This window comes from Coregonus clupeaformis, chromosome 19 (assembly GCF_020615455.1).
Source record: "Coregonus clupeaformis isolate EN_2021a chromosome 19, ASM2061545v1, whole genome shotgun sequence".
Lineage (NCBI taxonomy): Eukaryota > Metazoa > Chordata > Actinopteri > Salmoniformes > Salmonidae > Coregonus > Coregonus clupeaformis.
Window position 1 is genome coordinate 40847029 of NC_059210.1, and position 27665 is coordinate 40874693.

A 27665-nucleotide genomic window follows, 5' to 3' on the forward strand; every position below is an offset into this window, starting at 1 on the left:
GGGCAACTCCACCACTTTTCAACCTCGTTTTCATTATCGCCAGCATAATACCAGTCTCAACACATGTGAAAATGGCCCATTTCTACGTTTTGTAGAGAAAAAATATATACATTAAAAAGTTATATCCGATGACATCGTCAAAGGTTAAAACATTTTTAAAACAATAAATCAAATCAAATCAAATGTTATTTGCCACATGTGCCGAAAACAACAGGTGTAGACATTACAGTGAAATGCTTACTTACAAGCCCTTAACAACAATGCATAAAAAATAAATACAATAGAAAAAGTGTTAAGTAAAAAATAAAAATAGTCCAGGTAGCCATGATTAGCTGTTCAGAAGTCTTATGGCTTGGGGGTAGAAGCTGTTGAGAAGCCTTTTGGACCTAGACTTGGCGCTCCGGTAGCGCTTGCCGTGCGGTAGCAGAGAGAACAGTCTATGACTAGGGTGGCTGGAGTCTTTGACAATTTTGAGGGCCTTCCTCTGACACCGCCTGGTATAGAGGTCCTGGATGGCATGAAGCTTGGCCCCAGTGATGTACTGGGCCGTACGCATTACCCTCTGTAGTGCCATACCAGGCGGTGATGCAACCAGTCAGGATGCTCTTGATGGTGCAGCTGTATAACGTTTTGAGGATCTGAGGACCCATGCCAAATATTTTAAGTCTCCTGTGGGGGAATAGGCTTTGTCGTGCCCTCTTCACGACTGTCTTGGTGTGTTTGGACCATGATAGTTCGTTGGTGATGTGGACACTTGAAGCTCTCAACCTGTTCCACTACAGCCCCGTCGATGAGAATGGGGGCGTGCTCAGTCCGCTTTTTTTTCCCTGTAGTCCACAATCATCTCCTTTGTCTTCATTACGTTGAGGGATACTATAAGAGTCGCGGTGATGTGGGGAGCAGGAAAATACCCTCTTAATCCTACCCTGTAATGTCACAGAGAAGCATTTTTGCAAATAAAATTTTATTTATAAAGCTCTTTTTACATCAGCAGATGTTACTAAGTGCTTATACAGAAACCCAGCCTAAAACAACAAACAGCAAGCAATGCAGATGTAGAGGCACGGTGCTACAAAAAACTCCCTAGAAAGGCAGGAACTTAGGAAGAAACCTAGAAAGGAACAAGGCTCTGAGGGGTGGCCCGTCCTCTTCTGGCTGTGCTGGGTGGAGATTATAAGAGTACAAGGCCATTAAGGCCAGATTGTTCTTCAAGATGTTCAAACGTTCATAGATGACCAGCAGTGTCAAATAATAATCACAGTAGTTATAGAGGGTGCAACAGGTCAGCACCTAAGGAGTAAATGTCAGTTTGCCTTTCATAGCCGAGCATTCAGGGGTCGAGACAGCAGGTGCGGTAGAGAGAGGGAGAGAGAAAGAGAGAGAGAGAGAGAGGGAGAGTCGAAAACAGCAGGTCCGGGACAAGGTAGCACGACCGGTAAACAGGTCAGGGTTCCATAGCCATAGGCAGAACAGTTTAAACTGGAGCAGCTGCACAACCAGGTGGACTGGAGATAGCCAGGAGTCATCAGGCCAGGTAGTCCTGAGGCATGGTCCTAGGGCTCAGGTCCTCCAGGAGAGGAGGGAGAGAGAATTAGAGGGAGCATATTTAAATTCACACAGGACATCAGATAAGACAGGAGAATTACACCAGATATAACAGACTGACCCTAGCCCCTCGGCACACACTATTGCAGCATAGATACCGGAGGCTGAGACGGGGGGTGTCGGGTGACACTGTGGCCCCGTCCGACGATACCCCCGGACAGGGCCAACCAGACAAGATATAACCCACTTTGCCAAAGCACAGCCCCCACACCACTAGAGGGATATCAACAGACCACCAACTTCCTGTCCGCAAAACCGGACAGGAAGATCACATCACTGAGTTAACCCACTCAAGTGATGCACCCCTCCTAGGGACGGCGTGGAAGAGCACTAGTAAGCCAGTGACTCAGCACCCGTAATCGGGTCAGAGGCAGAGAATCCCATTGGAGAGAGGGGAGCCGGCCAGGCAGAGACAGCAAGGGCGGTTCGTCGCGGTTCGTCGCGGTTCGTCGCTCCAGGTTTTTTAGGACCTTTCTTCTGACCTTTTTAACCACAAATCACAGAAACACGCTGTTTTCATATATGTAGACAGTAGACACTGGTTTGGTGCTGGAGAGGATGAAAATTAGGTTGAAAAGTGGCAGAATAGCCCTTTAAGAGCAACAGACTGGCTTTCTAATGTGGTTTTATCATTGAGTTTTCCTCAGTAAAACCCTGTTTGTAGCCTACACCAGCTGAAGACACAGGCAAACAATAATAATAATTTGTCAACATTTGACAAGAAGAAGATCTCATCTCTGCACAAACTCCTGGTCATTGCGAGTTACGAGTGCCCTTTATACAAAAATGTGTTAAACATATAGTCAACAAGGGGCAATATTGTAACTATTTTCTTACCAATGCCAATGCCATCACTAGGATTTCAGTACAGCTAAAATTTTGAGGAGCTGTCTGAGCTGAACTGAAATTCTAGTGAAGAAATTGGCATTGGTAAGAAAATAGTTACAATATTGCCCCCTGTTGATTTAATATTGTAATTACATACACTACTGCACTTTCTAAGCACTCTGAATAACTAACTGTTCACTCAAATAAGAATTTGTTCTTAACTCATCTGCCTAGTTAAATAAAAAATATGGATGAAAGAACCACCCACATGTTTTTATAATTCAATGTTGAATGACCTCCAAGTTCTCTTAGGCGAGTTTTTGAGAAATCAATAGACAGCAAACCAAAATACTGAAAAATTGTTGAGCAATTAATATTGAAGGGAAGGGGAATCTGATATATGGTTTCTAATTTACAAGCTCTAGATAAGTCAGTGAGCACTGGAGATGAGGCTAACTGCATCACATTATAATAGAAATATTCCTTACTCAACCACTAGTGTTGGGGTTGAACAGGGATGTGGAAATTAAACTAGGGTTGTGTTTGAGGCTAGGTTTAGCATTGAACTGGGATCTGGACATTAAGCTATGGTAAAGGTGTAGCGTCAGTATGCATGTGTGCGCATGTTATGTGTGTGTGGGCGTATGTATAGAGTGTGTGAAAGTGTGTGTAAGTGTGTGTTGGGGTGTCAGAAGTACGTGTGAGTATAATGGAGATAATGGCGCCGGAGGAGATGTCTGCCGTTTTACGGGCTCCTAACCAATTGTGCTATTGTGTGTGTTTTATCGCGTTATTTGTAACTTATTTTGTACATAATGTTTCTGCCACCGTCTCTTATGACCAAAAATAGCTTCTGGATATCAGGACAGCGATTACTCACCTCGTACTGGACGAAGATTTTTTCTTTAACGAGTCGGGCGCAAAGGGTTTTCTTCAGACACCAGACAATGCCCAAATCCCCGTCATTCGCAGGAGAAAGAGACAGAGATATTGGGGACGTAGGTCGGGGTGCCTTGTAAGGATCCGGCGGCGAGTGGGTAATCTACCATCAGTCCTATTAGCCAACATACAATCATTGGATAACAAAATAGACAAGCTAAGATCATGAATATCCTACCAATTGGATATTAAAAACTGTAATATCTTATGTTTCACCGAGTCGTGGCTGAACGACGACATGGATAACATACAGGGTTTACGCTGCACTAGAACAGCTGCCTCTGGTAAGACAAGGGGTGGCGGTCTGTGTATATTTGTAAACAACAGCTGGTGCAAGAAATCTAATAATAAGGAAGTCACCAGGTTTTGCTCGCCTGAGGTAGAGTATCTCATGATAAGCTGTAGACCACACTAATTACGATGAGAGTTTTCATCTATATTTTTCGTATCTATCTATTTACCACCACAAACCGATGCTGGCACTAAGACCGCACTCAATAATTGTATAAGGCCATAAGCAAAAAGGAAAACGCTCATCCAGAAGCGGCGCTCCTAGTGGCCGGGGACTTTAATGCAGGGAAACTTAAATCTGTTTTACCTAATTTCTACCAGCATGTTAAATGTGACCACCTTTACTCCACACACAGAGACGCGTACAAAGTTCTCCCTCGCCCTCCATTTGGCAAAGCCGTAATTCTATCCTCCTGATTCCTGCTTACAAGCAAAAACTAAAGCAGGAAGCACTAGTGACTTGGTCAATAAAGAAGTGGTCAGATGACGCAGATGCTAAGCTACAGGACTGTTTTGCTAGCACAGACTGGAATATGTTCCGGGATTCTTCCGATGACATTGAGTAGCACACCACATCAGTCACTGGCTTCATCAATAAGTGCATCGATGACGTCGTCCCCACAGTGACCGTACGTACATACCCCAACCAGAAGCCATGGATCCACACTGAGCTAAAGGGTAGAGCTGCCGCTTTCAAGGAGAGGGATTCTAACCCGGACGCTTATAAGAAATCCCGCTATGACCTCCGACGAACCATCAAACAGTTAAAGCGTAAATACAGGACTAAGATTGAATCGTACTACATCGGCTCCGACGCTCGTCGGATGTGGCAGGGCCTGCAAATTATTACAGACTATAAAGGGAAGGGAAGCACAGCCGCGAGCTGCCCAGTGACACGAGCCTACCAGACGAGCTAAATTATTCTATGCTCGCTTCGAGGCAAGCAACACTGAAGCATGCATGAGAGCATCAGCTGTTCCGGACGACTGTGTGATCACACTCTCCGTAGCCGATGTGAATAAGACCTTTAAACAGGTCAATATTCACAAGGCCACAGGGCCAGATGGATTACCAGGACGTGTACTCCGAGCATGCACTGACCAACTGGCAAGTGTCTTCACTGACATTTTTTAAACCTGTCCCTAACTGAGTCTGTAATACCAACAGGTTTCAAGCAGACCACCATTGTCCCTGTGCCCAAGAACACTAAGGTAACCTGCCTAAATGACTACAGACCCGTTCATGTCTGTAGCCATGAAGTGCTTTGAAGGCTGGTCATGGCTCACATCAACACCATTATCCCAGAAATGCTTGACCCACTCCAATTTGCATACCGCTCCAACAGATCCACAGATGATGCAATCTCTATTGCGCTCCACACTGCCCTTTCCCACCTGGACAAAAGGAACACCTATGTGAGAATGCTATTCATTGACAACAGCTCAGCGTTCAACATCATAGTGCCCTCAAAGCTCATCACTAATCTAAGGACCCTGGGACTAAACACCTCCCTCTGCAACTGGATCCTGGACTTCCTGAGGGCCCCCACCACCTAGGTGGTAAGGGTAGGTAACAACACATCTGCCACGCTGATCCTCAACACAGGGGCCCCTCAGGGGTGCGTGCTCAGTCCCCTCCTGTACTGTTCACCCATGACTGCATGGCCAGGCACGACTCCAACACCATGATTAAGTTTGCCAACGACACAACAGTTGTAGGCCTGATCACCGACAACGATGAGACAGCCTATAGGGAGGAGGTCAGAGACCTGGCCGTGTGGTGCCACGATAACAACCTCTCCCTCAACGTGATCAAGACAAAGGAGATGATATTGTGGACTACAGGAAAAGGAGGGCCGAACAGGCCCCCATTAACATCGACAGGGCTGTAGTGGAGCAGGTTGAGAGCTTCAAGTTCCTTGGTGTCCACATCACCAACAAACTATCATGGTCCAAACACACCAAGACAGTCGTGAAGAGGGCACGACAAAGCCTATTCCCCCTCAGGAGACTGAAAACATTTGGCATGGGTCCTCAGATCCTCAAAAAGTTATAAAGTTCTACAGCAGTCCAAAAGGCTTCTTAACAGCTTCTACCCCCAAGCCATAAGACTCCTGAACAGCTAATCAAATGGCTACCCAAACTATTTGCATTGCCCCCCCTGTTCTTTAATTATTTGTTCTTTATTTTTAATTTTTTACTTATCAATTTTTTACTTAACACTTATTTTTCTTAAAACTGCATTGTTGGTTAAGGGCTTGTAAGTAAGCATTTCACTGTAAGGTATACACCTGTTGTATTCGGCGCATGTGACAAATAACATTTGATTTGATTTGATTTGGTAGAGTCCAGTGTGTGTGCATAGAGTCAGTGGAAGAGATTTATTGCAAAAAAGGGTCAATGCAGGTAGTCCGGGTGGCCATTTGATTAGAGATTTATCAGTCTTGTTTAGCAGTCTCATAGCTTGGGGATAGAAGCTGCCTGTGTGTGCCGTTTCTGTGACTTCTGTTGCACAGACAGCTTCTCCCACTCTCGTTTGCGTCAGAATTGATTGAGGAAAGTTTCTTAATGCTATCAAAACAATAGATACTCTTGCGGGCAAAACTCCCCAAAGGCATCATGAAAAGTAGCTGAATTTGTCGCTAGCCTCTTTTACAATAAAAGTTGCTGGAGGAGTCTGAAATCTCGATAACTATAGGGACAAAGTCACTAAATTGTCAACACTGATTGTATTCTTGTCTCCTGCTGGTCATTATCCTTCCTCTTACCGGGACAGTTGTATCTAATTTTAACCCGGTACCTCTTTCGGAGACCACTTCCAGTTGGTGGCATTCTTTTTCACTAACCCTAGCAGTAACACTAACCCTAAACCTTGCTTCATGTCCACATACCATATCCCGGTTCAACCCTAACCCTATCCTCAATCACAACCCTAACCCCTAGCTTCATGTCCACACTCCGGCTCAACCCTAGCCATAACCCTAAACCTAGATTTTACACCTTCCTAATATTGAGTTGCACCCCCCCCCACCCTTTGGCCTCAGAACAGCCTAAATTCGTCAGGGCATGAATTCTACAAGGTGTCGAAAGCATTCCACAGAGATGCTGGCCCATGTTGACTCCAATGCTTCCCACAGCTGTGTCAAGTTGACTGGATGTCCTTTGGGTGGTGGACCATTCTTGATACACACGGGAAACTGTTGAGCGTGAAAAACCCTTCAGATTTGCAGTTCTTGACCAAACCGGTGCGCCTGGCACCTTCTACCACATTTTTCTTGCTCAGTCACGCTCTGAATGGCACACGTCTCAACTGTCTCAAGGCTTAAAAATCCTTCTTTAACCTGTCTCCTTCATCTACACTGATTGAAGTGGATTTAACAAGTGACATCAATAAGGGATCATAGCTTTCACCTGGATTCACCTGGTCAGGTGTTCTTATTGTTTTGTATACTCAGTGTATATCCCTGGAATTGATATATTATAAATTACTCTCAAAAGATTTTGGTTTATTTCATAGAGCTAGATATACATCTCTAGATTAATATAACCTGTTTTAGCATGGACATTGCTATTGAAGGCTTCCACAATTTTAAAGTAGTCAACTGGGTGGGGATTTCTATGGGTTAGGACTTGAGAGTGATCGGCCAATGATCAGAGTATTGTGAAATTGGGTTGCCTATGTGTTGTAAATGGATTTAAGCTATCAACACCATCTAGTTGGCACAATAGATGATGGCGCTGCCCATGCTGTCACAGAATGGCACAGATACAAATATTAAATCTCCATCCATCTCTATGGTTTATTTATGGTATTGGGATGCCCTCTAGGGTATGTTTATTTACTCACCTTTTATAATTAAAACATTTATACATGTAAATATTAACTACCAAAGTACACACAGTACTCCTACACACACCAATTCAGTCAAGATCCTCACTTAGATCCTGATGGTAAAGGCCAGTTTCACTACCTGTCTGCATGCCTGCCTACCTGCCTTTCTAATTGACTTATCACTGAAGACCCCAGGAGTAGTGTACATGAATTATAGGGTTAGGTCAGTGTACATGAATTGTAGGGTTAGGGTCAATTATGTATTATATAGCTCATTGGTTAGGGTCAGTGTACATGAATTCCAGACAGAGATGTCTCCATCTGCTGGACGCTGGCTTCATTACAACTCCAATAAGGCTGACGGACAGTCTGTTCTTTTGGCATGGTTTGCCTCTTATTTCCACTTGCATTCAATGAATTCCCACACTTTGAGTATAAGATAGGAAACATAAGTAGGACTGAGGCCAGGATTCAATCAGATTGAGCAGTCACCCCTGTTAGCCAACAAACGCATAGCGTTTAATTGCTTTTGTTTAGGCGGTGTCGGAGGTGCAACTGCATTAGAGCTGTCAAATCCACAAGCGGCCCCTGGCGATATCTATCGCATTAGTAGAAAGCCCATGCAGCTGTAACAAGTTTGAACACTGGCATGTGTGATGTAATCTACAGCTCGAGTACAGAGAAAAAGAAAAGTATGAAATGGATGCACTCACTACTGTAAGTCGCTCTGGATAAGAGCGTCAGCTAAATGACTAGAATGTAAATGTAAAATGATTAGGCTGATAAAAAATCCTTATTATGTAATTCTTTCTGTGTGTAATTATTTCTTTAAAGCCTACACTTTCTCTATCTGAACTTCTAATGCGGCTGGGATAAAAGGACGGGTGTGGTTTTGAGACAATGACCGCAAGAGCAGCCGGTCACAGATTTGACAGCTCTAACACAGTTACACCTCCTAAACAAAAGCAATGAAAAGCTTGTTGGCTAACGCGGTTTACCGCTGATCTTAATCCAGGCCTCTATCAGGTAGGGAACCTGTGTAGTGAATTATTATCTGTGTAGTGTATAAAAGGAGACAGACAATAGAGAGGCAGACAGAAATTAACAGCCCATTACAAGCGGTAAATTTTATTATGGGATAACAGCACATAAAGCACATCTAAAATCGATGTGTCCAATGCACTTTTAATAAAGGTAATATTAAAGGTACAGTTTCTAAGTACAATATAACAACATTCATATTAGAATGGAAAGTATTTAAAAGACAACATTACATTTCTTATTTTTCTTTACAGCTGTATTTACAAAATGAATCAAAATACTTATTTCCATATTTAAGAATCAGACAAGAAGGAGCAAGACTAGTTTTGTGAATAGACTACCTGCTAAAGAGAGTTCAAAAGAGCTGGATCAAAGGTACATGATCATCTGTCCCCATTGTAAGATCAGTAGCAAACATGTGACTTAGACATTTGTGACAACCACACACTGGTTTTGTCTTTTTTCCCCCGACAGTTCATACTGCTTTCGCATGAAGCAATATCCCACCCACACTCCACCCTTCATATTAAGTTACCCCAACCCCTTGAGCTCACATTAAACACAGAACATTAAAGAAATTCAGATGTGTTGTATGCATATTTTGCATACACATATGAATAGTTGAAATACAATGCATTAGTCAATTTTCTGTTCTCAATAAAGAAATCAAAATGTTATGATCCTAAAACAAAGTGAAAAACATCAATGTGGATTGTCCATTATTTTGTAAAATCCGGAACCTGGTTCAGCAGGTCATCTTTTATGCAATATTGTCAGCCAGAATGTACATCATCGATTTGACCATTTTACATTACATCCTTCCCAGTTACGCTACTCAGATAAGAGGGAGAAACGTATTTCTATTAACTGTAATATCTATCATGGTGCCTTAAATAAACAAGGAAATTATCTAGTACTTATAATGACAGAATATAAAAAATGTTGAAACACATGAGTGACAGAGTTCACCTACTTGTGCAAATACATTGTCAGTTGAGTTTGTTTGGAAAACAAAACAAATTGTACCATTTATGCATCCTGTAACACTGAGAGGCACAGTGTAGTACATTGTTTATTATTGCAAGCATATACTGGCTGATATTTGCTACAGAGTGAAAAGAAAAAGGTTTTAAAAAAACTTGTAACCTCTAATGGTGATATTTTTCATGTACATTTTTAATAATAACACTTAACTGTGGTGCCAAAGGTCTAAGCTGGTCTCAAGAAACCACTGTTTCAGGGCAGTCTAACTTTGAAATAAAGAAGCCATAAAATGGCAATGTTAAATGGACAATAGCACAGTACTTTTAAGTAAAGTACTACACAGCTAAAAGAGGTAAATACTCAGCATTTGCAAGTATGACCAGCTACAGCCTCAGCAAGTGGTTTTTACAATCAGAAAAAATAAAAACACAATACTGCTGTTTCAGCCTGAAGAGTTTTTTTTTCTTCAGAAATCAGAAAAGCAACCTTAAATTACCTGTTAATTAGCAGATACTGGATTTGCTAATAATTTTAAAGTGAGAAGGAAATAAGAGCCTTATCCCAGGACTAGCACACTGATACAGGTACTGGCTGGGTATTGAAGTAAATTTACCACTATCATAATCATAATCATAATCATTATCATGATTATTTATTGAGTCCTAATATCAAATAATGCACCAATACTCAATGAAATTAATGGACTAATAGGGTTGCCTAGTCTAGGAATCAGGACTTTGCCCACAAGCACCACACATTAGGATAACACAAAATAAATGTTGGCACACCCTACCACTATCAAACTAATCCTAAAGGAGAGAAGCATACTAAAATCAGAGATATTGTACAGCATGGTGTATTTGATAAACAGATACATATTTGCACTGAGTAGGCCTTAGTAGGAGTATTTTCTTCTTACCAATACAGACAGAAGTTACAAAGTTACCTTTATACATGTGATCAATAATAACATTAAATATTGTGGATTAAAAGCCGAGGATGAGGGAGAAAGAGAGAGAAATTAATATATACAGGCCAGGCCATATGTGGTTGTTACCCTCCACCTGGGAACAGAACCAGTCAAATATACAGACGAAACAATAACAACCAGAACAAAAGAACACAAATTAAAACCAAAAGTGATAAATTAGAGGTGTATTTACATGCAGATGTCCAAAGCCTAAGCACAAAATAACAAATAATACACCACATATATTATTGCTTGACATTCGTTTATGGCTAGAAGTTTTTTTTCTAAAACATTTTTGTTCGTTTTTTTTACTATATTCTAAAATGTATTGTTATCTTAAAACTGTATCAGATGTGCTTTGGAAAATGAGAGTATTGTTAAAATGCAATGAAATTGACTGATAGATCTGGGTAACACTTTAAAACTTCAAAAGACAGCACAGTTGTAACCATGACATTACACCTATCATTACAATTTATATTCTATGGCAAATAAATAGGAGTCCCATGCCTCAGGCAGTCAAAGCATCTCAACATAACATGTATGACAAGCAGGAGGGTGAGTTGTTTGTCTCTTTTCATAACAATTATTCTGCACTGAACACATACGACTGAGTGTTTAGTCATTTGCTCCAGTGCGCTTTGAAGGACTATAAATTGTATAGAGGCATTATGTCATGCTTATAACACTTGAGCACTTTACGGGATGGATCAATCTCAGTGTTACCGAAACCTTTCAAATCCAGGGAACGCTAAGCCTTAACAGACTCCTCATCCACATAACCCTGTTCCTCTTAGTTTATTAAAGCCTTGTCTGGGGTTTGTCTTATGCACACAGTGAGTAAACACTTACACATACACACTATTGCTTGTTTACACGAGTGCCACAGAGAGCAGAGACAGAAGGACCATAAGGTGTTATTTACATTGATTGACTAGCAGACAGTGATCCTTTGCTAAACATGTCTCAAATGAAAGCATGCAGGATGACTTATCCCCCACACCATGTGGGTGCAGAGATGTTTGTTGAAACTGTCACAGACAAAGGATCCAATGCCTCTGATTTATCCCCACTGTCTAATCAATACAGCTAACAAACTGTAGTCGGAACCAAGACAAGAAGGACATAACACAGTGAATAGAAAGTGGTAAGAAATGACTGCTTTTTGTTTTGGGTTGATGCTGCAATTGCTTGACAAAGAGACCATTAATTTAGGACTTGTTTGAGCGATATAGAGACAGGGAATGACATCTGTGTTTCAGGAAATGGGATTCCACTCCAGTGGCTACCCGGCAGAAACCCGTAATAGTTACACAAAGCTACCACATTGTTCTTGGCTGAGAATATGCTGCTTCTGCTCTGTCTGTCTGTCTGTGTCTTTTTCTGTCTGTCTGTTAACTCCCTGAGCATCCATATCTCTCTCACTGGGCGACAGGCCAGGCCCGCTGTCACCTGGATTGTCAATCACTGGTTGAGACAGACTGGGTTTCACTGGTTAGTAGTCTGAGGCTACTGGTGATCACATAGGCCAATATATATCAGAATAACATTGGACTATTACACAGATGATTACTTAGGTACAGCATTAATACAGCCTAAAGAATAAATATTTAATATTGCGTAAGTATATTTTGTTTATCTAACAAAGAGGGTAATCATAATCATAGTTGGTGACATTGACCCTGGTGACACCACTTTAGTCCAAATGTAGTATGTTATTATTGGAATTGTATGTAATATAAATAAACTGCATATCAAATAAAACATATTCTGTATGGCCAATGGGAAAACTGACTGTAAACATGAGAAAATAAAGTTTGTGTTTATTATGAGCTTGACTTCTAGGGCATAGTTAGAATTTCTGGTAATTAGCCAACAACTCCTTAAGTACCGTACATCAGCAAAGGGAAATACTACTCAGCAATGAATTTCACGTTCTTCTTAACCACTTATTATCGAACATCCCTGAACAACACATTAACTATACCTAATGAGGACCAACAACACAACAGAAACAATTTCAAACAGAAAGCGTAAAATAACTCTTCCCTGAGGGGTGACAGCACAATCCTTTTTGTCTTGTACAAATTGCACGGCAGAGGAATCATCGTGTGCAAACAGAAAAACAAACCAAACCACTATGGTAAGGGTTGTGTCTAAACTGTAACCATGCTGTGTTGGGTAATCTAAAGGGATATCAGGATTATAATGGGAATTCTATACAAGCCACCAATGAGTTGTTTGGAATGTCAGAACAATCCATTCTATATTATGGACAGGTAGACGGCAAAGCAGGAGCAAAAACTACTGTATGGCACATCCAGGGGGTTTTCTACCACTTCTCTATCACACTGACAAGAAAGACACACTAGAAAAAAAACAGAACCACAACAACGAAGCATTCTGACAATAGCACTTGTTCTACCATTGTAGCCTATGACTAGGAGAGAAACATGACAAACAACAGCTTCTCTAATTATTGCGGGAATATAGTAAGTGCTACCTGACTTCTCTTTCTCTCCCCCTCTCTTTCATGAGTTTCATTCACTATACATGTTACAAAAATAGAAGCTTTACTACCAGACAAGGCTTTGAATATTACACTTCCTTCTTCCCCTTTCCTTTTCTGTCCCATGACAAATGGCATAGCTGGGCTGAGGCCTTTGGGAAGAGACAGTCACAATCACTCCTACACCCTGATAACACAAACATGCTTACGTGTGAGGCTAACAAGATGGATCAACAGCTGGTCAGAGAGGGCTGTGTGTGGACCGCTCTCTAATAGGCATTCTATTTCTGAAGACCTCCATCACCTGGCCTGCTGTGTCGCTACTCTCCACTAGAAGGAGACATTGGACTGAGCACAAACACGCAAACATCTTGAGTTCCAGGTTCATTGTGCATGTGTGCTTTTGTTTGAGAGTGTATGCATGTGTGCCAGAGGTGTTACGCTAATAGGTGATGAAGTGAATGTGACCTGCCTGCCTCTCCAGACCATACCATGCTAGCCATCTCACAGGCAAACCCAACCTAACGAAACTAACCCAACGAAACTAACCCAACCCAAACAAACCAACCCCCACCCAGACCAGCAGTGTCTGCAGCTCTAAGGACTAGCCTCTGTGACCATGGTTCAACTTGTTTTTCTTGTGCACATGCAACACATCACTAGGTAATATACAAGTCTTAAATTAAAGAAAGGTGCAAATAAAAGTGCCTTATCAATTCAACAATTAAGAATAGTCTGAATACTAATGTTATTTAAAATAGAATCTATAAACATTACTTTTTTTTTGTATAGTAGGTACTTCTGACCGTATACCCTGTAGTATATAATAAAACAGGTGGGATGGACTCTTATCGGTGTAGCAGTGCCCTATGTTTCTCCAGGGCACCTGTCCACACAAGGTTTAATAGCAGATGGCCTTCCATGATTTCACTAAGCAACCATGATGGATGGAGTCTTTGACAGCTAAAATCATTGCATTTTGACTAGAATTACCAGAATTCTACTTTTCTTTTTAGACGATTGTCCATAGAGAGGTGCCGTTTACATTGCCACGCAGAAAGAGCCTCTCTCAAAGTCACTGCGAGTTTTCATTCTAAGCACTGCATTCCAAACATACAACTGAACACAGGAGAACAGGGGCTGAACTTGACCAGGACATGAACATTAGCAGCAATTAATTTCCATTTGGAGATTCTAACATAATCTTTACTAAGGATTAATGGATGATACACATGCCCAGACAGCTATCTTCGTTAGGGTATATGATACAGTATAGATTTAATAACAAATAAATATTGACATGGATCTGTTTTCCAATGCAATAAGACATGGGACATTGGAGCTCCAGAGGACAGGTAGAGAGACAGATTGTTGGTTGCTGAGGAGATTTTTAAATTAGGCATGTGCACAACCAAATTCAATATAATTTTCTCAATACAGTAAATTCTGTTTTGTAGAAACAAGTCAAAACAATGAGTGCTAATCAGTGTGAGACATCATGGGACCATGCTGGAATGATGTGCATGAGAGGGTCAAGTTCATCCAGAGAGAAAGCAGTCTCCAACTTCTCTTCATGTCCCTTGGGCTTAGAGTCCCACCTGGGTTCCAAACAGAGACAACTAATCCCAATGAAATAAACGAACAGAATCAAACACCCCCAACCCTCCCCTCAAGAAAAAAAAGAAAGAAAGGTGTGCAGCGTGCCGGCCGTCCTGGTTTGTGCAGGGCACCGTTAAAGTGTCTTAGATTCATGCTCCCCATGACATTCCCCACGGTGGCCACACTGGCACCTGGCAAGGCTGCTGGCTACCCGTCAACGGGCATGGACTGCTCAAAGTCCGATCCGAAGAGCTCCTTATATAAGGGGGGGAAGTGGGCACGCACAATGTCTGGGTATATTGCTTTGAAAGCTGTCAGCTTCTCTGTATGCCTGCTGCACAGCGCTCGCAGTGTTGACACCTTGCATATCAACTGTGGGGAGAAAAGAAAAGAGACATGCTGTTATTTAGATTCACAGTAAGGCAAGGACATGGAGATACGCTAAAAAAACATCTCTCACAAACTGACCGGTAAATATTGATACAGGCACACACCAGGGGAAATCTTGACGCCTCAGCTTATGGCGCTTGTACACCTTTCTTACATACAGTTTCTGCGTACAGTGAGGGAAAAAAGTATTTGATCCCCTGCTGATTTTGTACGTTTGCCCACTGACAAAGACATGATCAGTCTATAATTTTAATGGTAGGTTTATTTGAACAGTGAGAGACAGAATAACAACAAAAATATCCAGTAAAACGCATGTCAAAAATGTTATACATTGATTTGCATTTTTATGAGGGAAATAAGTATTTGACCCCCTCTCAATCAGAAAGATTTCTGGCTCCCAGGTGTCTTTTATACAGGTAACGAGCTGAGATTAGGAGCACACTCTTAAAGGGAGTGCTCCTAATCTCAGCTTGTTACCTGTATAAAATACACCTGTCCACAGAAGCAATCAATCAATCAGATTCCAAACTCTCCACCATGGCCAAGACCAAAGAGCTCTCCAAGGATGTCAGGGACAAGATTGTAGACCTACACAAGGCTGGAATGGGCACCAAGCAGCTTGGTGAGAAGGTGACAACAGTTGGTGCGATTATTCGCAAATGGAAGAAACACAAAAGACCTGTCAATCTCCCTCGGCCTGGGGCTCCATGCAAGATCTCACCTCGTGGAGTTGCAATGATCATGAGAACGGTGAGGAATCAGCCCATAACTACATGGGAGGATCTTGTCAATGATCTCAAGGCAGCTGGGACTATAGTCACCAAGAAAACAATTGGTAACACACTACGCCGTGAAGGACTGAAATCCTGCAGTGCCCGCAAGGTCCCCCTGCTCAAGAAAGCACATATACAGGCCTGTCTGAAGTTTGCCATTGAACATCTGAATGATTCAGAGGACAACTGGGTGAAAGTGTTGTGGTCAGATGAGACCAAAATCGAGCTCTTTGGCATCAACTCAACTCGCCGTGTTTGGAGGAGGAGGAGGAATGCTGCCTATGACCCCAAGAACACCATCCCCACCGTCAAACATGGAGGTGGAAACATTATGCTTTGGGGGTGTTTTTCTGCTAAGGGGACAGGACCACTTCACAGCATCAAAGGGACGATGGACCGTCAAATCTTGGGTGAGAACCTCCTTCCCTCAGCCAGGGCATTGAAAATGGGTCGTGGATGGGTATTCCAGCATGACAATGACCCAAAACACACAGCCAAGGCAACAAAGGAGTGGCTCAAGAAGAAGCACATTAAGGTCCTGGAGTGGCCTAGCCAGTCTCCAGACCTTAATCCCATAGAAAATCTGTGGAGGGAGCTGAAGGTTCGAGTTGCCAAACGTCAGCCTCAAAACCTTAATGACTTGGAGAAGATCTGCAAAGAGGAGTGGGACAAAATCCCTCCTGAGATGTGTGCAAACCTGGTGGCCAACTACAAGAAATGTCTGACCTCTGTGATTGCCAACAAGGGTTTTGCCACCAAGTACTAAGTCATGTTTTGCAGAGGGGTCAAATACTTATTTCCCTCATTAAAATGCAAATCAATTTATAACATTTTTGACATGTGTTTTTCTGGATTTTTTTGTTGTTATTCTGTCTCACTGTTCAAATAAACCTACCATTAAAATTATAGACTGATCATGTCTTTGTCAGTGGGCAAACGTACAAAATCAGCAGGGGATCAAATACTTTTTTTCCCTCACTGTATCTCTGCTCCAAAATATTCACTTAGTTTAGCTTGTGTATGATGCCAACTCTGAAATCTACTACTTGATCTAATATAATGTTTGTTCAATAGTGGATAACTGCATTACTGTACACAATCCTTTTCAGAGTTCAGGAGAGGTTTGGATGCTCCAGTTGAGTTCCGGTCTATATACTGTCCCTCCATGAGATTACAGAAAGATGCAGTGGATGAGAGTGGGTGTGTAGACAGACAGTAGGTGTGAGGTGTACCTTGGTAAGTATGCCGTCCTCTCTGTGGTTCTTCTGCAGGACATGCTGCAGCGCCAGCTGGATCTTCTGCTGGAGTTTCTCCACCTTCACCTTCTCCTGGAGCCAGGACCGGTCTACACAGAGAAGAAACACAACCATTATCATCACTGCAAGGTTTTCTGAATCTACTGTGGAGAAAGGTGTAATACTCAGTAACACAGTAATACTGATGACTGATCTCTGTGTCTAATTGAGGAACATGCTGAATGGATGGTTTTCAATGGAAGTATTTTTAGAGTCGTTTCAGGGCATGAGGTACATAAGAGACCCTGCAGTGTGTATATGCATGTCGTCCCCCCCCCACCGCTTGTACTGCCAGTGACACCTACCTGCAGACATCAACACGAATGCGGAGAACAGGGCAATCTCATCCTCAGACAGGTGCATAGAACACAGGTTCTTCCCAAACTCGAAGACGGAGCTGATCAAGTCGTCACAGCCTGCCAGAGCAAAGGACACAGACACAGAGAGAGGCTTGGGGATGAGGATGAGGCAGACCAAAGAGCAAGTCACACTCTTCATCTGTATTGGGAGAGAGGCACACAGGCAGAGAGGTGCAGTGCACTGACAGCACAGGGGAGCGTCTGAGGCGGAACAGGCGATGCTTTTACTGACTTTTCCCTCGCAGACTAGCCACATTCTGGCAGTTGGGTAGCATTACGCAACCCAGAATGAGGTCACTAATGAGTCTTTTAGTTAGATCAATTATTGAGGATTGTGGGAGACAGGCTGATGCCAGCGCAGCTCTGGAGCCCCATCACTCTGCCTCCCCCGTCCCCTGCTCGGGGCCCCGAGGCTCTTCTCTCTCTGGAGCACTGTCTGACTGACTGGCTGGCTGAGGACACTGAGAGGCTTGATAGGGAGGCCACACTCATGACACTGAATAGCACAGCATTGTTACTCTTCAATCTTGCACACACGCACGATTGTGCGCGCACACACACACACACCTGTTAGGCTTTCATACTACACTTTCACACTGCCACAAGGACACATTAATATCCTCCAAAGGCATTTGGATGCACAGGAGAATACACTGTGGAGTGTCTTAGTAATGTCATGGCATTCAAAAGCAAATGCTATTTGCTTACACCTGACATATTCTATGGCGCTTTTAATGATGGTTTTGATATAACTCTCCCAAAAGGCACTCAATCTGGCTTGATTTATTCCATTTTAGCAGGAGCCATATGGAGCAGCAGTGACTCAGTAACAACTATATTCTTCCATATGTATCCAATGGGGAGAGGAGAGATCCAGGTGAAGCAAGGATGAGTTCTCAGTGTTAGCTTCCTGGACCTCAGCACTTTGTGGAGGGACATAAAGAGATACGCTAGGTTTGACTGTTATATATAGCAATGCAAGCTTGCGGAAACACACACACGCTCATGCTTGCGCACACACACTTGTGCACACAAATTCACCGCACACACGTGCACAGGATTGAACACTTGGAGCACTTACCTAATGACTTAAACACATCGGGCCCAGCATACTTTCCATCGAAATAGACTGTGTTGTTTTGAGAGTCGAAGGCACGGCACATTCTCACAAACACAACCTCCAAAGAGCCTGCAGAGACAGAAATAACATCATGCTAAATCTGGGTTCTTCTCTTCTACAGATCCAGTTAGAGACGCCAGTCAGGCATCACTATAGGCCCAACACATCATATGCACTATTTTGTGTTTTTTCCTCTGTCATTTGTGTGTTATACCTCCTATTCCGTTTAAACAGAAGCCCATCACATGGAACAAGTAATAGCATTCCATTTATACACATTTTTCTTTACCCTAATAAGAAAGGATGGTGAAACATAATGCTGTATACTGCTGCGCTGTGTGGGACTGGATCAGAGGATAAAAGAGATGTACCGTATTTTCCGCACTATAAGGCGCACTTAAAAGCCTTTAATTTTCTCAAAAAACGACAGTGCGCCTTATAATCCGGAGCGCCTTATATATGGATCAATTGGTTAATTGGTTGATCCATACTGGTTGTACACAGCGCTCAAGGCGCTCTGTCAAAATGTTTCAGTATGAAAAACCAATAAAAACAATTTAATAATAATGAAATGTTTCAGTACGACTGGTAAACTACAAAGCCGCACCGCTTGCAGCATTACGGCTACCGTAGTCAGTAAACACCGGTACTGTGCTTACTCACAGTCCCACACCACTTGTGTGTGTATAAAGACCCCAAAATGGCACCTTTCAAGAGACACGCTTACGACGCAGAGTTCAAGCTCAAGGCTGTCGGTCACGCAGTAGAATATGGGAATAGAGCAGCAGCGAGAGAATTCAACATTAATGAATCAATGGTACGGAAGTGGAGGAAGCAAGAAGATGACCTGCGCCAAGTAAAGAAGACTAAACAGAGTTTCCGAGGGAACAAAGCGAGATGGCCACAGTTAGAGGACAAACTCGAACAGTGGGTTGTTGAACAGAGAGCAGCAAGTAGAAGCGTCTCTACAGTCACTATTCGAATGAAGGCAACAGCACTAGCACGGGACATGATCATCGATGAATTTCGAGGCGGTCCTTCTTGGTGCTTTCGTTTTATGAAAAGACGTAATCTCTCCATCCGCACACGAACTACCGTATCGCAGCAACTGCCAAAAGATTACCAAGAAAAGCTGGTCACTTTCCGCGCATACTGCAAAAAGAAGATCACTGAAAAGAAGATCCGGCCAGAGCACATCACCAACATGGACGAGGTTCCACTCACCTTTGATATTCCCGTGAACCGCACTGTGGAGAAAACGGGGACCAGTACGGTGTCTGTACGCACCACAGGGAATGAGAAGTCATCCTTCACTGTAGTTCTCGCCTGCCAGGCTAATGGCCAGAAACTTCCACCCATGGTTATTTTCAAGAGGAAGACCTTGCCAAAAGAAAACTTTCAAGCGGGCGTCGTCATCAAAGCTAGCCCGAAGGGATGGATGGATGAGGAAAAGATGAGTGAGTGGCTGAGAGAAATTTACGTCAAGAGACCGGGTGGCTTTTTCCACACAGCTCCGTCCCTATTGATCTATGACTCAATGCGCGCCCATATCACCGATGCTGTCAAAAAACAAGTGAAGCAAACTAATTCTGAGCTTGCCGTCATTCCGGGTGGATTAACTAAAGAACTCCAGCCGCTAGATATTGGTGTCAACAGGGCGTTCAAAGCTAGACTGCGAGCTGCGTGGGAGTAGTGGATGACAGAAGGCGAACACACGTTCACCAAGACGGGGAGACAGCGCCGGGCGACTTACGCCACTATCTGCCAATGGATCGTGGATGCTTGGGCTGATATATCAGTCTCAACTGTGGTCAAAGCTTTCACGAAGGCAGGAATAATCTCTGAACTGCCAGGCAACAGCAGCGACACTGACTCGGATAATGACGAGAGGGAGCCGGGCAGGTTGGATGCCGTAGTCGCCCAACTGTTCAATTCGGACACTGAAGAAGAAGAATTCGAGGGATTCGTGGACGGGGAATGAACTGAAAAAGTGAGCTTTACGTGTTATACGTAACTGAATAATGTTGAGTTATGCACTAACGTTTGATTTAGTGGTATCAGACTGTTTCTTTTACTACGTGTTTACTGAATCAGGGAAAAGTTCCCCTCCACGTTTGGGAGAAGAGTGAGCAAGGCTGGGAGATATTGTTAATATGCACATTAACGTTTGAACAACGTTACCATGGGAGTGAACGGAGTTGTCAGAACGCTTAATAAAGTTTGACTTTATCTGACTGTTTTGTTGACATTCCCTTTAGCACAGCTCCATCTAGTGGATGCATAACGCAACCCCAGTCAAACGTTTGACTGCAGTATCTTCTATTCTATGCGCCTTATAATCCGGTGCGCCCTATATATGAAAACAGTTCTAAAATAGGTCATTCATTGAAGGTGTGCCTTATAATCCGGTGCACCTTATAGTGCGGAAAATACGGTAATAGAAGCCGTTATTGTGCTTTATGATATGGCACTGGTTTAAAATGTCACGGTAGACAAGGGATCTCTGTCACCATTTCCGGAAAACGTTTGACCTGTGTCATTGCCAACAAAGGGTATATAACAAAGTATTGAGAAACTTTTGTTATTGACCAAATCCTTATTTTCCACCATAATTTGCAAATAAATTCATTAAAAATCCTACAATGTGATTTTCTGGATTTTTTTTCTCATTTTGTCTGTCATAGTTGACGTGTACCTATGATGAAAATTACAGGCCTCTCTCATCTTTTTAAGTGGGAGAACTTGCACAATTGGTGGCTGACTAAATACTTTTTTCCCCACTGTAAAACACCAGCAAATCAGCTCCAAGTGATTTTAATTCTGGAAATCAGTTCCAAAGTATTCCCACGTATAATAGAGAGATATACAGTACAGTGGGGGAAAAAAGTATTTCATTTTTGCTGAATCTAGTTGATTATCCCTACACTTAAATAAAGTCCACCTGTGTGCAATCTAACTAATTATGTGACTTCTGAAGGTAATTGGTTGCACCAGATCTTATTTAGGGGCTTCATAGCAAAGGGGGTGAATACATATGCATGCACCACTTTTCCGTTATTAACTTTTTTGAATTTTTTGAAACTAGTTATTTTTTTCATTTCACTTCACCAATTTGGACTATTTTGTATATGTCCATTACATGAAATCCAAATAAAAATCAATTTAAATTACAGGTCGTAATGCAACAAAATAGGAAAAACGCCAAGGGGGATGAATACTTTTGCAAGGCACTGTAAGCCTGTGTACGGTTATACAGCAGAGGGACAGTAACAGAGGGACAGAGGGAGGAGGTAGGCAGGGCTCTGTGAAACACAGTCAGTCTGTGAGGGAGGCTTTGTGTAGTCAGGTCAGCTACGCCCTTGTGACAACACCTGAGGGGGAGAGGGGAGTTTGAGGGGTGTGTGGGGGAGAGACGGCGGTGAGCCGTGTTGACGGGCTGTCATACCTGCTTTCAGCAGCACTATCTGATCGTTCTGACACAGCTCCATGAAGCCGTCGATGCGTTTGGCAAACTCCACCACGTACTGGATGGCCTCTGTGATTTTGATAGCACACAGCTGCCACATGACCTCCCGGGGCTAGAGAGAAGGAAAGATAAAAGGGTTATCTGCTGTAGAAAAGGATGGGATTAGCTCTGTTGTGTCTGTAGAACAGTAAGGCAGGTAGAGCAGCTCTAGTGTGAGTACTGCTTTGTGGTCGTGATAGTGGTGATGCTGGTGGAAGTGTAGTATACTGGACAGTACCTTGGTCTGGTAGCTCTCCATCTCCTCCTGCAGGAAGGCCTGCCAGGTCATCTGCTGCAGCTCCTCTCTCAGGTACTGACACGTCTCCATGTGAGACTTGGAGATGTTCTGGGCCAGGTGCTCTGCAACACAACCACACAGCACAGCACAGCACATCAGAACAGTGTCAGAACTGAACGCTGCTCAAGGGGAATGGGAGGAGCTCACATATGAACTATGCCACATGAAAATATGATTTATTTACTGCGCTTTCAACGAGGAGGTGGAGAACATGGCCTTTTTTTGACTGGTAAGAGGCTTGTTGACATGTCCTTTTACTGCCTCCAGGAAGCTCCCAGCTGAAGGTTCAGCCAAACCCAATCTAGTTATGCACTGGGAGGAGGGGCGGTCGGCCGCACAATATTACTTGAAACAAAGGTCACATTTGCTCAGAGAGAAATATTGAGTATAAGAATTTAAATGGTTTTGAAAACACATCTGTTAAAAGGAGTTCCAAGGCACAGGGGAGCCAAAAAAAATGATTTCCCCAGACGCGTGCCCTGCTGGATCCTGATTGGCCCTAATTAATGGAAACTAATTACAAAAAAGAGGCTCTTTTAATGAGTGTTGGAGATGAGTCTCCAACCACCTGCTATTTTAAGCAACCTTTGTGTCATTTGCCCCACGGTTGAGTTGTTCTCCCTCCTTCTCCCCACTCTCCTCTCCCATCTCCCCCCTGCTCCTCACCTAGCTCAGCCATGGACACGGTGGGGGATGTCTCTCCGTTGGTAAAGGAGCAGTAGGGGAAGAAGCCTGAACCGGGGGCAAAGTCGCAGATGGGCTCGGGCTTGATGCCGTTGATGTCCAGGCCGGACTGGTCAGGGGAGGGCTGGATGTCCAGGTAGAAGCTGCTGACTGCTGAGTCGGGCTTGCTGCCGTCAGGGGTGTGGCCATCCATGTATCCACTGAGGTCGTCGTGGAGCTCTGTGAGGCCATTGGCCGAGAGGCCGTAGGTGGGTGTGAGCGGCTCAGCCTCGCCGGGCTGCTGCTGGTGGTCACGCTGCGCCTGCTGCAGCCGGTGTTTCTGCACCTCCGCATACAGGCTGTCCCGCTGCTTCTTCGACATGCGCCCAAACTTCACCGCTGTGGGGAGAGAGGGAGAGAGCAGACACTCCTTTACTACTGACACATTGACATATCACTCACCTGTGACTCCAGTTTAGCCTGTCTATAACAGGTAAGGAGATTTGTGATTTCAGGAAGTATTAGTGGAGCAGTCAGCATTACGAAACCTTCAACACTAACATCTTTATTGCATGAGAACTCCCCCGGGAGAGCAACCTACAGTAAACCAGAATGACTCACAGCTTACAGGCCACTCAGACACGAGACAGTGTGTTTAATGGAGCCCTGCACACTAAACAGAGCTGGTCCTGAGAGTGAGCCGCCTCAGCTCAGAGTTCTGGGGTCTGGCGGCCCGTGTGTGTGTGGACAGAGTGGAAGCAAACGGAGCAGAGGGGAGCGCGGGCAGATGGACTCTGGTGTGCTGAGTGAATGCAGGAGTCACCTTGGCCTGTCCTGATTGTGTGTGCATAGTGTGTGTGTGCATGGTGTGTGTGTGCATGGTGTGTGTGTGCTTGCGTGTGTGAGCAGCAAAAAGGCTCTAAAGGCCTGGCCTGATTACAGGCTCCTCTGATCCCTCCAGCCTAGCACAACCCAATCCAGCCCAGCCCAGCCACATGCCCTGCAGGAGGTCCCTCCTCCCCCATAGACACTCACCTGTGAGCTTCCATTACTGCGCCTCAGCTGCACCAGTCCAGCACTAATGACACCTCCTAACGACCCTCTGTTCATCAACCCTACTTTCTGTCACACCTGCCAACCTACCGCACAGCCACGCCAGTTACTGGTGGAAATTACTCAGACAATGACGTCTGTCTAGACCACACTTCTCTACTCTAGCCACTCTGGCGTTTATGATATAACAATCTGTCGCATCTATCTTTCATAAACAAATATCATAATCCAGTTGTTCTATCTGCCCATAATGCCCTATTCACTTTCATGTTTTGTCCTGTCTTGAGAGTGTGTCCGTCCCCTCCCCTCTTGTTGACGGTGGTACGTACCATCCCTTGACATGCCCACTGCCAGACATTTCTGCAGCCGGCAGTGCTGGCAGCGGTTGCGGCTGGTGCGGTCGATCAGGCAGTTCTTCTGACGGGGGCATGAGTAGGCCGCATTGCTCTGCTGACTCCTCCTGAAGAAGCCCTAAGACAGGAGAGAGAGAGGGAGTGGAGACAACCATGCTTACAATTTGAACCATAGTGGTCCTGCTGTATCCAATGACTGATAGGCTTTTATTTCTCTAAACGTTGTGTTTCACTGGGTACTTATTGAGAGTGATGAAGCCTACAGTATTCATCACTATGGAGGGTATTGTTGCTGAAATAATGTAGAATACTGAACTGCCATTGCGTTGCAGGCTATTGTGTTCTAGTGTCAGTTGTATAAAGAGGTATGTTGTTTTATTGAAGGGGTGGTGTGTTTTAACAATGTTTACTGCAGGGGGTAGTGTGTTTGGGTATTACTGTAATTGTAGACAGCATTTTTCTATAGTCTGGGTTATTAGTGTTGATTAAAAACAGGGCTCCAACACGTACAGTGCTAAAAGATGGCACACACACACCGATTGGATTCCTCATCCTTTGACTTAATGAATTGATTCCAGCACATCATCAACATGCCCCACTCCACTTCTCCATACACATATGTCTTAATTATCTGCTCATTGGCTGTTTAATTACAAGAAAACAGCTGACAGCTGCCAAGTTGCTTCATAATGGCAGCCATTACATGAGCCGGGCTAGAACTGCTGGTGACAAGCAGCGCTCTTTAATAATGCTGTGATTTATGGTCCAAACTGTTGTACTCGCACATATCATTAAATGCCTCTCTGCCTGGAGTAATTAGCAATCATTAAAGATACATTTCAGCAGTTTATTCTTCAGCGTTTTGTTTCTCCCAGGCAGCTAGCTCGTCTGGGGGAGAGAGAGACACTCTGAGGAGCAGCTGAAAGAGCCTCTGTCTCTCTGTAACACAGGAGGAAACCAGTAAAGGTGCTGCTGCCTGTCGAAGGAATACTAATGACTCGCCTAGTGACAAGCACAGGAACAAGAATACACTAGAAGCACAAAATAAATTCCCTTCACTGTGAATGGCTGGTGTATTTGAAACAGTACAAAATCTAGCTTCGATAAAAGCGGCATACTGTAGCAAACAGCCAACAATCCTCTAAAATTCAAAGCACTTCTTTTGATGATTTTATTTCAAGAAAAAGCAAGCTGCAGCAGAAGCAGAATCATTGAAGCAACATGTCCCTGGGATGGAGAGGCAGTACAAGGCAGAGGAGTCACTTTGTCCTGCTAAAAGTGGAGCTCCGTGATGTCCTCTGTGTGGCTTGACCACTTTAATGATGATGCTCTCTGTGTGTTTACATTTTATAGTCTCTCGAAAGATCATTTCAAAAGTTAGACAACATGTTCAAAGGTATCTATTTGTAAGTTCAACTTTTTCTGCTTCCTGTCTCCCCGCCCCGCCCCATCCCACCCCAACACCCACATGTTAGTTCTCTGGGTGCTTACCTTACAGCCTTCACATGTTATCACACCGTAATGGATGCCTGATGATTTGTCTCCACAGATCTTGCAGGGAATTATTTCGATTTGAGCTGGAGAGAAGAAAATAAAAAATTAACATTTTGCTGTCACAGTAAAACACCCTCAGTATGTTTAGCATGTTGGTACATGAAAGAGCACTGCGTTTCAAAAACATCTCATCCAGTGGCTTTGAATCCTCACTTCCACACAACATTAAATGAATATTTACTGAGTCGTGCATGAAGGAGGCCATTTTGAATCTTCACTGTGCCACCAGCCAACCACTGTAAACACAGTGTTGATTTACATTGCAGGCACAAATTACATAAGGAAAAGTCACAGCTACCCACAATCACCATTCCACTACACAGTGGTAATCCTAGCCCTACTGAATGACACAGACTACAATTCACCCACATCACTGGACTTATTCCCCAGTGGAAAAAATTACTTAATGTTGCATCTTTAACTTCAAAACCCTCCATACCCCAGCAGTAACCCCAGTATGGCCACAAAGAATGATAACCTTCCTATTGGGCTGGTGAGTAGCTATATGAGGCCCAGAGAGGTGGGAGTGGATGAAGGCTGTCACTTGAGACAGTAGTAAAGTGCAGTAGAGTTCAGTGAGGTCGATAGTGTTCCGCTGCTGACAGGCCAGTGTGTGATTTAGCGGGCATAGAGAACACAGGCATGGGGGGACAGGTCTCATCCATCCCGGCCTCCTGCACAGGAGCAGAGCAGCAGGCCACAGGGCAGCGGAACACAGAGAGGCATCTCAGACACAGAACCCCCAGCCTGTCCTACAGCTCTCATGCTTTATCACTGCAGCCTCTGACACAATGTCTCTCTCTGCCTCTACACTAGATCTCTATCTATAACCCAGCTCTCCTCCACATTGCCAGCATCTCAGACTGCCATCGCTACAGCACGCCGTAGCACCGGACAAATCATACTATCTGATCTACACTGAGGAAAGATTACAGTGGGTTCTTTCCCTGCTCTATAGTGGCTCCCTCCAACTGCACATCTAGTATAGCCAATCAGAGCAAAGAGCACTATCAAACAGCCTACTCTTACTAGTGCTGAAAATGTATACATTTTACTCATGACCCATCTAAAACCATCTACATGTAGTACATGCACTATAGTATGACAAGGTATTACATCAGTCTCTCCCCTAGCTTTATATCCCAGGCCTAGTCCTCTTCTAGAGCGGGGTCTGTCTTCCAGGCCAGAGTAGATAGAAGCTCTGTATTACTTTAGTACACCTTCACATCCAATCCCTTCAAATTAATTTAATCATATCAAATGCGTCTTCCATCCAGAGGACTCGGAGCCCATTTAATCAGCTGCCTGTGAGCGTCTGTTGTGTCATGTGGATAATGTCGGTGTCCCTGAAGCGTGCCCAGGGGAGGGCCGCTGATCCTCCAACCCTTTCCAACCCTTTACAACTATACACACACTGTCCCTCAATTCAGGAATCTCTGTTAGCTGGCTCTGTTAGCACTGCAGAAGTCAACAAGACCTCACATCTAGATGCAGAATTAGCCTACATTTCAGTCAAATGAACAAAGAGAGCATTGGCACACGCACCAGTCAGTTATCAGATGACTGGGTGTCCTGCTGTACAATAGGGGCTAATGCCCCTAGTCTGCCTAGACTACAGGGAAAACAAACCAGGAGCCAGGTTTTGACACGCTCGCTGAGAGGGTTACTTTATAAATAATCATTATGAATTCCTGCATTGTGTCGA

General features: G+C 43.8%; 1 protein-coding gene across 2 annotated transcripts in view; it reads right to left on the minus strand.

The window, feature by feature from the left end:
• Positions 1-8590: 8590 nt before the first annotated feature.
• Positions 8591-27665, minus strand: part of LOC121531906 (nuclear receptor ROR-alpha A) — a 292990-nt gene continuing 273915 nt past the window's right edge. For both annotated transcript variants that reach the window (XM_041837448.2, XM_041837449.2), the window contains 9 exons: positions 25898-25983; positions 24383-24524; positions 23004-23399; positions 22278-22399; positions 21980-22112; positions 18496-18603; positions 17361-17471; positions 16993-17105; positions 8591-14969 (listed from right to left, as the gene is read on the minus strand). In XM_041837448.2, coding sequence (XP_041693382.1) covers positions 14805-14969; positions 16993-17105; positions 17361-17471; positions 18496-18603; positions 21980-22112; positions 22278-22399; positions 23004-23399; positions 24383-24524; positions 25898-25983 — 1376 coding nt within the window. In that variant the 3' untranslated portion in view covers positions 8591-14804. The remainder of the gene's footprint in view (positions 14970-16992; positions 17106-17360; positions 17472-18495; positions 18604-21979; positions 22113-22277; positions 22400-23003; positions 23400-24382; positions 24525-25897; positions 25984-27665) is intronic.